Genomic DNA, 12,656 nt, shown 5'->3' with positions numbered 1-12,656 from the left:
CTGAAGTTCACCAGCCATCGGAGTGATGTATTTGGTAGGTATAACCAGTACATGACTTAAAACAAATAACTAAACATTTGGCCAAAGAGTTAGGGGTACTAGATATCTTGAAGGAGAAGAAAGCCATGTCCTCCCTACAAACACCTCCCCGGAGAAGATTTATCAATGCATGGAATGGTTTGTTGGGCTTAAAGAAATGGAAGCTCTCTTGTATGTGTCACCGACGATGGGATCATCGGAACTGAATGGCACTATACTTAGCACATCAAGTATGCATGTGATTGTTGTACTGATGACCAAATCTGGATATATCTGATCTCCTCCAAGACTTGTGTGTAAAGTGTAAATGCTATAGTGAAGTTTTAATATTATCAATAAATTTTTTTCAGAATATTTTATAAATAATAATTAAAAAAATCTTATTTTAAAAATAAATAATGATGCTGATGAAAGTACTTTATAATTGCTTTCCGCAATCCTCGAAGAGACTAGTTAATAGCCCCCATCAGATGGTGATTGAATACACGTAGAGAGGACATAAAGCAAGTGTTCTAGTATTAAAAAAAAAAAAAAAAAAAAAAAAAAACCAATCATATTTTCAATGACTAAAATTTAGGTATAGCTTCTTAGATACAATGCTTGAGTTAGATTCTCCCAATCAAATTCAAATACATGATTATTGACCAGTGAAACACAATTAATGATATATTTTTCAATGATAATTAAATTTAATGCAACTATTTATTTTAATTTAATTAGAGAACTTATTATACAACATCTTAGAAACTATACTTGATTTACTCACACACACACATATATATGTGTGTGTGTGTGTTATTTTATAAATTAAAAAATTTATTTTGAAATTTTCTTGTATAAGGGAAGATAATATATATCATGTTAAAGTTTCGTTTTAAGTATAAATTATGTATACTTTTGTTGATATGAAAACACAAATGTAAAGAAATTTGTAAGAGATTTATGTGAAGTGTTTACAAATAAAGTAAGATAAGAATAGAAAGGCACTATAATAAAATTACAATTTTGAAGTTTCAAGTTCATTATTTATCCCTACACAAGCATTTTAGGAGAAAACTCCAAAAAAATTACAAGGAAAGGAAATAAATTGAGAGGCAAGAGATTACACAAACTAGCATATATATGGCATTTGGTAAACTTATGTTACCAAGCTTTGATCATCTCCCATCGTCGAAGGCCAACATTACGTGATGTTTCACACTATCATAACCAGTGGTAATTTTATTACTAACACCATATTCACGAGAATCAGATGACCCAAGTAAGTATTCAGTCTCTTCCAAGTTGGAACCTACATTAACCCACGAATGCTTTTCCATCTTTCTTAAACCTTGAAGTTCCATTGCTACTTCCTTCATATTAGGTCTATCCTCCCCTTTCAATCTTAAGCACCTCCTTGCAAGATTTGAAACTTCTTTCAGTTGCTCTACATTTTCTTCATTTGCTATATTCTTCTCAAGAACTTCAAACAATCTATTTTCTTTCAAAGAAGAAAGAAAATACAAAGCAAGGCTTCTCTCCTCCTCAGGCCTATCAAATGAAATTGCCTTTTTCCCTGTTAATAACTCCACAAGGACCACTCCAAAACTATAAACATCACTTTTCTCTGTCAATTGGCTTGTGTGCAAGTATTCAGGATCTAAATATCCAAAAGTTCCTTGCACCATTGTAGCTATGGCTTGTGTTTGGTCAAGTGGAACTAATCTTGATGCTCCAAAATCTGATACCTTTGCTATGTGTTTACCATCTAGTAATATGTTTGAAGACTTGACATCTCTATGGATTATAGGTGGAGAAGCTGAAGAGTGCAAATACGAAAGTGCTTCTGCAGATTCTGTAGCTATCCTAAGACGAGTTTCCCATGGTACAATAGACACCTTGCTTTCATGGTGTATATACTCAAAGAGAGTACCATTAGGTACAAATTCATAAACTAGCAAAGGAACTTGTGCCTCTAAACAACAACCCAATAGTTTAACCACATTCGTGTGGTTAATTTGAGAAAGTACAACTAGCTCATTGATGAACTGCTCAATTTGGCTTTCATCTACTATTTTTGACTTCTTAATGGCCACAATTCTATCATCTGGTAAAAATCCTTTATAAACAGTACCAAACCCTCCTCGACCAATGATTAGATTTTCATCATAATTGTTGGTAGCCTTCTCCAACTCTTCTATTGTAAAGATTTTTACCACGTTAGTTGAATTATCTTGTCTAGAGAGTTGTTGTTGTAATATTAAACCACCATTCTGCTGAAAGAACCTTTGTTTAATCTTCATTAGCTTTCTTTGATTTACTATCAAGTACAGCGAAGAGCTACAGACAAGCATAGCTATAATGCATATGCCAATACCTATATTTGAAAGAAACAAATGTAATACTCCATATATATACACAAAGAGACGTTGTATAGTTTCTTTTTCTTTTCAAAAATTTGGGAATCAAGTCAATTTAAATCTATATTATATTTGAAAGTTAAAATGCTAAAGAAGAGAACAAGAGAGGCTAGAAACAATGAAGAAAACTTTCTTTCTCACAATGTAAAAATAAAGATAAAATATAATAAAATTTGACAATATAAGAGATCAATTTTGAGAGTATTACCATTCCAAAAAAAAAAACGAAAGATTTTGAGAGTATTAGCTTTCTTCAGAGAGAGAGAGAGAGAGAGAGAGAGAGAGAGAGGACTATTTCACTCTCTATTCCCATTCTCTCATTGCATGCAGATATTTCCAGATTGGCAAGACTTCAATTAAATATATCATATTACAGTATTTCAATTTAATCTTTTTTATTTGCTGATAACCAAAAGTAAATAAAAAAAGTAACAAACTAGCTAGGCTAAAAATTTAATCAATTTAATGGAACACATTCATTCTAAAATTTATAAATATAGGCTAAAAATTAGGTTGGTAAACATATGAGTTAAGTCAAATATTAAAAGTTCAAGACTATTTATTTAATATTTTATTGAACACATGGACAATGATCTTAAATTATTCCCCACCACATTCAATAATCCACTTTTGCTTCTTTTTTTTTTTTTTTTCTTTTTTTCTTTTTTCTGATAATACTAACAAATTGGATTGACAAAATCTCAATCCAACAATAAGTTGAAGAAAAAAATTTTCAATATTATGTGGAAGTTCTATCCCAACCAAAATAAATAAATAAATAAATTTCAATTCAAATTATTTTTCATTTTTCCAAAAAAATATCATTCTTTATTACTATTAGAATAATGCTAGAGATACAAACTATTTTACAAAAAAAAAAAAAATTTACAAATTGCTAATGTAGTAAATGATTATTAGTAAATGAAAAAATGATATTAATTGTGGGCCACATAAACATTTTGTAAAAATATTATAAAGTAAAATGTTGTAAAATAATTTGTGGATGTAGAATTACTCTTACTATTTATTATTTTGCAACAATAAAAAATTAAATCTCAAATTTTTTTTCCTTAAAAAATGGTAATGGCACTTACCTCAACCATGTGAGGTTTTTTCCCCCTAATTTGATTGTTTCAACCATTTGAGGTATAACTACAAATAATTATAGTTTAGGGGGAAAAAGTGTCTTAATCATATGGAATTTTTTTAGTGTTGGATAAATAACATATTAGGGAGATTCTAATTAAAGTATTTATATTTTATATAATATAAAAAGACATAACTTAAGGCAGAAGGTTAAGCCTATAGATATAATTTTAATAATATTGGGTGCTATGACATAATCCTGTAATGTAAGTGATGCTAGCTAGGGAGTCAAATTTTTTGATAACCTTGTCATTAGATGTCCACAAGTTATAATTAAAACAAAGAAGTTATAATTGAAACATTACTTTCAGATAAATTCACAATAACACTTTTTTTACAATCCACTAGTCATAACATAAAATGTCAAACATTATAAGAAAAGTTATGAAATTTTTTTATGTCACTAGACTTTTATTGTGTGAATATTCTTCACAATCAACGATGGCTCTCACTATAGATTTAGTTAATAAAGCTCACTATTATGTGAGAGAAGAGAATACCATAAAGATATCCCCTTGAAGTACAAATTAATAAATTAATTACTCATATATATATATATATATATATGGTACAGTCATAATTGACAATCAACTGCAAACTCAATAAGCATTTTTCAAGAATGCACCACAATATATATTAGTAATTAAAGGGTTGTATTTAATACATACAAATTGTTTTACACAACCAAAAATACCTATAAAAGAATGATTTAAAGTCACAATTTCAATTGTTTTTTTGGAGTATATATAATATTGTGTAAAATAGTTTATACATAACAAGAATTTTCCATAATTGAATCTACTTACCAATGGTGAGCTTAATTGCTAGATTGGATGATGGATGGACACATGCCCCTCTGTCATCAAAATGGTACCCCACGCTGCACACACAATAATAACTTCCTGGGCCATTAACACAATTAGTGTTTTTGCCCGTGCAGTTGTTATTGCCCTCTTTGCATTCGTCAATATCTGGTGGTAATAAAGCCCATCTTTAAGTAACTTCGAGGAAATATAAATACAAGCAAGGGTTATAAGAAAGTTCGTGAACACAAGTTTTATATCACAATTCTAATGTAGTTAGTGAAAGTGATTCTCTGCCACTTATAGTTGACTATATCAAAATTATATAAGAAGAATACCTTGACAACCATCTTTGAGGTATGGGTTCCCTCGGTAACCATCCATGCAGAGACAAAAGTATCCTCCATTTTCAGAACCCTTGCAGATGCTATTCCCTCCACATGAATAATTCTTTGTGTTCACAGCACATGTTTCATTACCGACCGTCCATGTTTCATTTCCGACAGCCCAATCAAGAACCATTGGCATCTTTTCCGGAAGATTTTGAAGGGAATCAGCTGAGAAATTGAACTTGTCCTTTTGCACAATAAAGGAATAGCTACATGGATTAAAATTCAATACTTTTGAATGATTATTAAAGCTATGTGCTTCCAAACTAATATTTTTCATTCCTTCAGGAATTTCCGTCTGGCAACAGCCGATCCCAGAGCAAGAGCCATTGACCACATTGCTAGCATCTACACATACCGACGTGCAGCCGAGGGAGAAAGAATGATTGTTCTTAAAACCATTAAGGTATGCGTAAGTGTCACACCCGACGGCCGTGAACACGTTTTGAGTGTCAGAAATTGTGAAATAACGGGACCAGAGAGTACTGGGGTAATTGGTATTATTCACAAGCGCACCAGTGTTGTTGTAACAGTCCCTGGCTGTATAGGCCAAGATCTCTATATTGTGGTCTTCGATGGAAATGTTTTTAACAATGACATCTCCATACACAGGTTGGCTTGTCGAGTTATCACAAGTGATGGAAAAGCTTTCATCTAAGTAACATCCTTGATTCATTCCGAAAGGATATGGAATTTCGACACCTCCACAACTGTTCTGACAATTAGGTAGGGCTGATGGATATGATAGTACAGCTGAGGCTGAAGTAGTCACTGATAATAACACACCAACCCATGTGACTTGCAAAAGCAACTTGTGGAATCGGAAACCCATATAGCACCCAATATTTTCTGAGAAGACGAGTTTACTGTATGTATTTCTGTACAAAAGAACTTCCTATATATAGATGCTAGATTTTATTTATTTATTTATTTTAAAATACGGTTTATGTCCAGTACAGTACACAGTAGAATTTGGAATTTGAACAGGTGTCAGAATCTTATTTAATATATTGATGCACAAAACACAAGCTTAACCCTTTATTTTAGGAGATGCTGGAATTTTATATGCATTAGAAAATTAAGATAGACCCGTTCAAATCATATACCGGGTGTTACTTATATTTGTATAATATTTGCCACAGTTATCTATGACGTTAAGTTCTAGAGTCCATGCTGAGGCTTTGACAAAGTCATCAGAACGAGTCAATGACTAAATGGATTGAATTAATAAACAATGAAGGTGGACTTTGAAAGAGGGGTTCAAATCCCATACCACACTACCCTCCCCATATATATATTTACCTAAAAAAAAACAAAGCAATGAAGTCAATTGCAGACACCTCCAATTCCTCAAAAAAAAAAAAAAAAAGTAAATAAATAAATAAATAAATAATTGCATTAAAATTATACAAAATCTAAAACAAAAGAGAACTTGATATAAACAAAAAAATAAAATTCAAATACATGAAGTTTTACAATTACCTTGTACGAGATTTCATATTTTGAAATCGTTGTATGATATCTTCATACATAGCCAAGCAAAATTCATCATTGATCTTCCATTTGATTGATTAATTTCAAATTTGTTAAGATCTAAATGGGCCCTTCCTAAGGTTATGGTCTTTCTATCTCAACAGATTCCACTACCTTTCACCAAGGGTGAAACTAGAAATTTTGCTTAGGGGGCCAAGACTAAACTATTATTTTGAATCAACATTCAAGTAAAACCTCAAAGCACTACAAGCATTTATATCTTTCTAAATCCTTTTGAGTATACAATTTTTTTTTATACTTCATTTCATTAGTGTTTCAAGAGACACTAATGAAATGAAGGGGGGACTTTCATGCGTGTTAGGGTGTCTGTTGATATCTCTAGGCCGCTGTGCAGAGGGAGGAAAGTTTCATTCGATGAAGAGACGGAGAGCTGGGTTTCATTCAAATATGAACGTTTACCCAACATTTGTTTCTGGTGTGGTATGCTTTCGCATGACGACAAGGATTGTGACTTATGGTTGGGCAGCAAGGGTACGCTTCCAACGGAGAGCCAGCAGTTTGGGCATTGGATCCGTGCATCGCAGTTCAGCCCAGGAAGAAGACAGACGATAGAAGTGAAGGGTTTTGAGAGGGCATGTACCAGCCGTCGTCATACAAGGGGACTGCACTGCCTACACAGAGCCAGAGGAAGGAGGTAGTGCCGTCGCGACCATTACTCCAGGAAGGTGACAGGACGTGGATGGGGGTTCGTCTCAATCTCCGGTGATGATGCCGGAAAGTGATGGACAAGCAAGACTGGAGGAAAACACGGGGAGTCCTAGATTTGCAGCGATTTCTGTTCCAAAGATTTCGGGGGCGGATTTTGAGGAGATTCTAAAAGATATAGACAGCGAAATTCTGGAGGATCACCATGATCATCTCCCGGTTGTGACGGAGATAATTCAGCAATTAAATAAGAGTGCTGGGCATTCTAATAGTGTTAAACAAAACACGGAGTCTCAGGTGGTGCTGGGAGAGGGAATTTCAAAAATAATAGATAAGGGAGATGGGGACAGGTCAAACACGGGAAAGGTTTCAAATGGGGTGGGTTGAGAAAAAGATAATAACAAAGGAAAGAAGACAGCTGGAAAGAAGGTGGGTCTGAAAAATGCTCAGGCCCAGAACAAAGCATCAGGTGGGCCGAATAGAAAGCCCAATGACTCTCCAGGCCAAAGAAGGGCAGCTGGACTAGGATATTACATAAACCTAAGGAGTGTATGGAGATAGAGGCCCATGGGATTGAAGTTGGGATAAACGCAAAACAGAGGGACCTGAAGGTTTACAGGAGGAAAGGGGTGACGTTGAGAAGAAACAGAAGGTGGACGAGGAGACCAAACAACTTAGTATGCTATTTGCTACACACCTAGGAGCGGCGGAGGTTGCTAAGCAACCCCGCTGGGCTCAATGAGTATCCTAAGTTGGAACTGTCGGGGGCTTGGGAACCCCCAGACAGTGAATGCCTTGAAGAAGGTTATTAGGTTAGAAGATCCCAGTTTTGTTTTCTTAATGGAAACAAAATCGAATGTTGATTGGATGCGCAATGTAAGAGACAGATGTGGTTTTAAGAATAGTTTTGTGGTTCCTAGTAATGGGCTGAGTGGTGGATTAGCTTTATTTTGGAAATCAGAGGCTACTGTGCAGGTGCAAAATGCTACATTAACATATATTGATGCTAGAGTTGAAGGGGCGGTCATGAGGGGCAATGGCATTTAACTGGGTTTTATGGGAACCCAAATACTTCTTTGAGACCTGAATCTTGGCGCACCCTTCAGTCCTTAAGCATTGGCAGCCAACTTCCATGGGTTGTCATAGGGACTTCAATGAGATCACATGTGAGGATGAGAAAGAAGGAGGCATGCAGAGGCCCAGTAGACAAATGGAGAGATTTAAAGATGCTATTTTTTTATGTGGGCTTCATGAGGTAAAGTTTATTGGGCCTATGTTTACGTGGTGGTATCAGACTAGGGAAGGAGTTCAAATTAAAGAACGGCTTGACAGGGTGTTGGTTTCAAGGGAGTGGAGTGAATTGTTCCCTGAAGCCGTGGTCATTCATAAATCTTCGTCCACTTCGGATCACAGCCAGATTTTATTATGTTTTCGTCCAAAGCCGAAAAGAAAGAAGCCAAGGAAATTATTTAGATTTGAGTCCATGTGGCTCAAGGATCTAAAATGTGAGCAGATCGTGTCTGAGGCGTGGATGGAAGGTACTATTTCAGCTCATAGCTTCCCAATTCTTTCTTGCATGGATTCATGTCGGACTAAACTGACCGCATGGAACCAAACCGAGTTTGGACACGTTGGTAAGACGATATCACAGCTGCAAAAACATCTGGAGTGGCTTGAATTACAACCAACTTCAAGGGAGATTATAAAGGACTTAAAAGAAACAAGAGTGCAACTCAACTGTTGGCTGGACAAGGAAGAAACGATGTGGAAACAGAGGTCCAGACTCAACTGGTTCAAGGAGGGAGATCGCAACACCCGGTTCTTTCATGCTAAGGCTTCAGCCCGATACCAAAAGAACTTGATTGAAGGCATCTATGATGGGGAAGGTTGTTGGCAGGAAGATGAAAGAGTAGTGGAGAGAATATTCAAAGAGTATTATTCAGAGCTATTCACTTCAAGTAATCCCACTGAGTTTACTGAGCTACTGGAGGCAGTGCAACCGAAGGTCACAGAGAGCATGAACTCAAGCTTGCTACGGAGTTTCAACCACATGAGTAACACGTGCCTTAAAACAAATGTACCCACTAAAGGCACCGGGCCCAGATGGGATGCCACCCTTTTCTTTCAACAATTCTGGCCTACAGTTAGTGAGGTTGTTATCAAGACAGTCTTAGATTTCTTAAATCTTGGGGCGATGCCTCCAAATTTCAATGAGACCCATATTGTGCTTATTCCAAAGATTAAAAATCCGAAACGGGTGTCAGAATATAGACCAATTAGTTTGTGTAATGTGGTCTATAAACTAGCATCCAAAACACTGGCCAATAGACTGAAGAGAGTTCTCCCTTCAATTATCAGTGAAACACAGAGTGCCTTTGTGAATGGTAGGCTAATAACTGACAATGTTTTAGTCGCCTTTGAGACTATGCACCACATAAGTCAAAGAAGGGTGGGTAGTGTAGGGGAGATGGCATTGAAACTTGATATGAGTAAGGCATATGACAGAGTCGAGTGGGGTTGCCTGGAGAAAATCATGGAGAGACTGGGTTTTGCACCAAGATGGAGGGGGCTCATGATGCAGTGCATTAATTCTGTCACCTATTCTGTTAAGATTAATGGCAAACTGAGTGATAAAATCACACCATCGAGAGGCATAAGACAAGGTGATCCTCTTTCTCCTTATCTTTTCTTAATTTGTGCTGAAGTCTTTCTGCTTTAATTAAGAAAGCTGTATCTGATGGGGTTTTGAGGGGGTCTCTATCTGTAGGGGGGTCCTAGGTTGTCTCACTTATTTTTTGCAGATGATAGCATCATTTTCTGTAAAGCAACAATTGAAGAATGTGAGACCCTTCAAGGGATTTTAGGGGTTTATGAGCAAGCATCAGGGCAACAGCTTAACAGGACTAAAACTTCATTATTTTTTAGTAGAAACACTATAAGGAAGTTCAGGATGAGATCAAGACTAAGTTTGGGGCCCAAATTATTAAACAACATGAGAAGTACCTGGGATTACCTGCATTGGTGGGAAGAAATAAGAAGAATACCTTCAAGGAGGTTAAAGATAAGCTGCGCAAGAAACTTGCTGGCTGGAAGGAGAAACTATTGTCTAAGGCGGTAAGGAAATCCTTATAAAAGCAGTAGCACAGGCTATTCCAACTTATACCATGAGTTGTTTTAAAATCCCTGATTCACTGTGTGATGAAATGACAAGCTTGATAAGGAATTTTTGGTGGGGTCAATGCAAGGATGAAAGGAAGATGGCTGGATGAGTTGGGAAAAGCTTTGTGCTCCAAAAGCGAAAGGTGGCATGGGGTTTAAGCAATTGAAGCAGTTTAATCTTGCTCTTCTTGCTAAACAAGGGTGGAGACTACAAAGGGTGGAGATTCTCTTATGGTCAAGGTTTTCAAGGCAAAATATTTCCTAATTGTGAATTTGTAGAGGCAAGCAACGGAATAATCCTTCTTTTGCTTGGAGAAGCATATTGGCTGCCCAAGGTGTTGTTCGGAAGGGTCTTCGGTGGCAAGTGGGGAATGGGAGAAGTATAAAAATCTGGAAGGACAAATGGCTGCCTACTCCTTCCTCTTTTAAAGTCACCTCTCCTCTGTCTACTCTCCAGGAGGATGCACGGTGGATGAGCTGATTGACGCTAATAGAGGGATGTGGAAACAGGAGGTTGTAAACCATGTTTTCTTGCCCCATGAGGCAGAGATAATAAATGGGATTGCCTGAGTACTGATTTGCGGGAGGATAGGCAAGTATGGGCCCCAACGACAACAGGGACATTTACTGTAAGGAGTGCTTATTGGGTTGCGATGGAGGAAGCATCCAAGGTGGAATAGCATGCGGTTCAGATGAAAGCAACCAAAGGAAATTCTGGAAATATTTGTGGAGCATGAGCATTCCTCACAAAGTCCGGCATTTTGTGTGGCGGGCTGCCAGGACACTTTGCCCACTAAATATAACCTCAAAAGACGGAAGGTCCTAATGGAGAGTAGTTGCGAGGTGTGCCAAGCAGAAGAGGAAACCTCAGGCACATGTTCTGGTGCTGCTCCAATGAAGAGGAAGTATGGAGGTTGTCCGACCTGTTTGATGGACAGCGTAATCTTCAGCTCTCTTCAAATTTATGGATCTCATGTGGTACGTGGAAATTGGTCAGATAAGGTTGGAAAAAAGTGGGAGAGTGACGATGTAGATAAAATGGTGATGGTTGCATGGGCAATGTGGACTGACCGGAACAAGGCAGAAACGGAGGGAAAAGAAGAGCAGTAGGGCTGTAGTTGATCACGCTTTGGAGTACCTGAGGGAGTATCGGCCTGTTGTGAGCAACCATCTGTAGTACAGAGCAGGGAGCAACCGAAATGGCATCCACCGAAGCAGGGAAGTACAAGGTCAACGTGGACGGTGCAGTTTTTGCTGCACAAAATCTGCCGGGGTGGGAGTGGTAATCAGAGATGATGCAGGCAGAGGTTGGAGCATGCAGCAAGAAGATTATGGCACCTCTGGGACCGGTGGAGACAGAGGCGAAGGCTCTTGAGTTTGGCCTTCTGTTTGCAAAGGACCTGCTCATCCATGATATAGAACTTGAAGGTGACTCGTTGGTGTTAGTAATGCTCTGAAGGATGTCTCCTCTCCACCAGCCTCGGTAGCAGCAGTGGTTTATAACGTCCTGTCATTATCCCATGAGTTTCGTACTGTGGAGTTTTCTCATATTGGTCGGCAAGGCAATAGGCCAGCCCATTTATTAGCAAAGCATGCTTATAGCATTGCTGATTTTTCTGTTTGGGTCGAAGAGAATCCTTGTTTTTTAGAACAAGCTCTTTACCATGATGTTACTGTTGCTTTCTAAGTTCAATAAAAGTATTTACAGTCTTCCTATCAAAAAAAAAAAAAATTGTAAGGAGCAGGCAAGAGGAGAAAATTGCTCCCTGGCGTTATTTTTATTTTTTATTTTTGATGCTTTCTTTAAATATTTTTTTATATCAATTTAGTTGAATAATATAAATTATTTTTCCATTTATCAATGTTTTGTAATGTCAAAAAGTTATAAGACAAATATAGGATTTAAAAAATAGGCCAATATTGGCATTTGCCCATTTCGCTCAAAAGATATAGGAAAATGCCACTGTTCTTAAACTATCTAGCAAAACGCCCATGTTTTGAAACTTGATTTTTAGAAAATCCAGTTTCAATGAAAAACTCGATTTGACGAAAAAACGAGTAATGTGAGAAATTTTACATGGAACTTGAGTTCCGTGTATTTTTTTTTTTAAAAAGTTTGATTTTACATAACTCAATTTTCTAAAAATTGAGTTTTTCACTAAAACTCGATTTTTAAAAAATTAAGTTTAAAACAGGGACATTTTGCTAGATAATTTTAGAACAGGAGCATTCTGCTGAAAAGTTTTAGTAAAAAGGGCAAATGCTCATTTTGGCCTAAAAATATATTATAAGTGGAATACAGAATATCATTTTAAAGTTGAACTCTAAATTTTAGATGTACAAATGGTTACAAACTTAGAATATGACTTAAAATGATTATAATTTGATCATTTTATAAGTTTAACAAGAATTGACACATATTGTACATGAGATTTTTTTTTTTTTTAATTACTAAAATTCATTACATGAGAATTAAGTGAAATTTCGACAATGAAGAAATTATAACACGGATTATAAAAATC

General features: G+C 36.4%; 1 protein-coding gene across 1 annotated transcript; it reads right to left on the bottom strand.

The window, feature by feature from the left end:
- Nucleotides 1-1,047: 1,047 nt before the first annotated feature.
- LOC112010042 (putative wall-associated receptor kinase-like 16) lies at nt 1,048-5,628 on the bottom strand. Its single transcript, XM_024042391.2, has 3 exons — nt 4,726-5,628; nt 4,391-4,555; nt 1,048-2,395 (listed from the first exon to the last, which is right to left on the bottom strand). The coding sequence occupies exons 1-3, from the start codon at nt 5,606-5,608 to the stop codon at nt 1,197-1,199; spliced, it is 2,247 nt and encodes a 748-aa protein (XP_023898159.1). The 5' UTR covers nt 5,609-5,628; the 3' UTR covers nt 1,048-1,196.
- Between the last annotated feature and the right edge of the window lie 7,028 nt (nt 5,629-12,656).

Source organism: Quercus suber, unplaced genomic scaffold (genome assembly GCF_002906115.3).
Source record: "Quercus suber isolate HL8 unplaced genomic scaffold, Cork oak 2.0 scaffold_14, whole genome shotgun sequence".
NCBI classification, from domain to species: domain Eukaryota; kingdom Viridiplantae; phylum Streptophyta; class Magnoliopsida; order Fagales; family Fagaceae; genus Quercus; species Quercus suber.
Note: the sequence above shows the minus strand (reverse complement) of the source record. Positions and strands in the feature narration are given on the sequence as shown.

Bases quoted from the DNA above. Each gene is read 5' to 3' on its own strand.
- LOC112010042 (XM_024042391.2), bottom strand. From the start codon at position 5,608: ATGGGTTTCCGATTCCACAAGTTGCTTTTGCAAGTCACATGGGTTGGT. The intron at 4,556-4,725 runs GTATTCTTCTTA...TATTACCACCAG, and splicing joins CCTCAAAGATGGTTGTCAAG to ATATTGACGAATGCAAAGAG. The intron at 2,396-4,390 runs GTAAGTAGATTC...TTTCAAATATAG, and splicing joins AGCAATTAAGCTCACCATTG to GTATTGGCATATGCATTATA.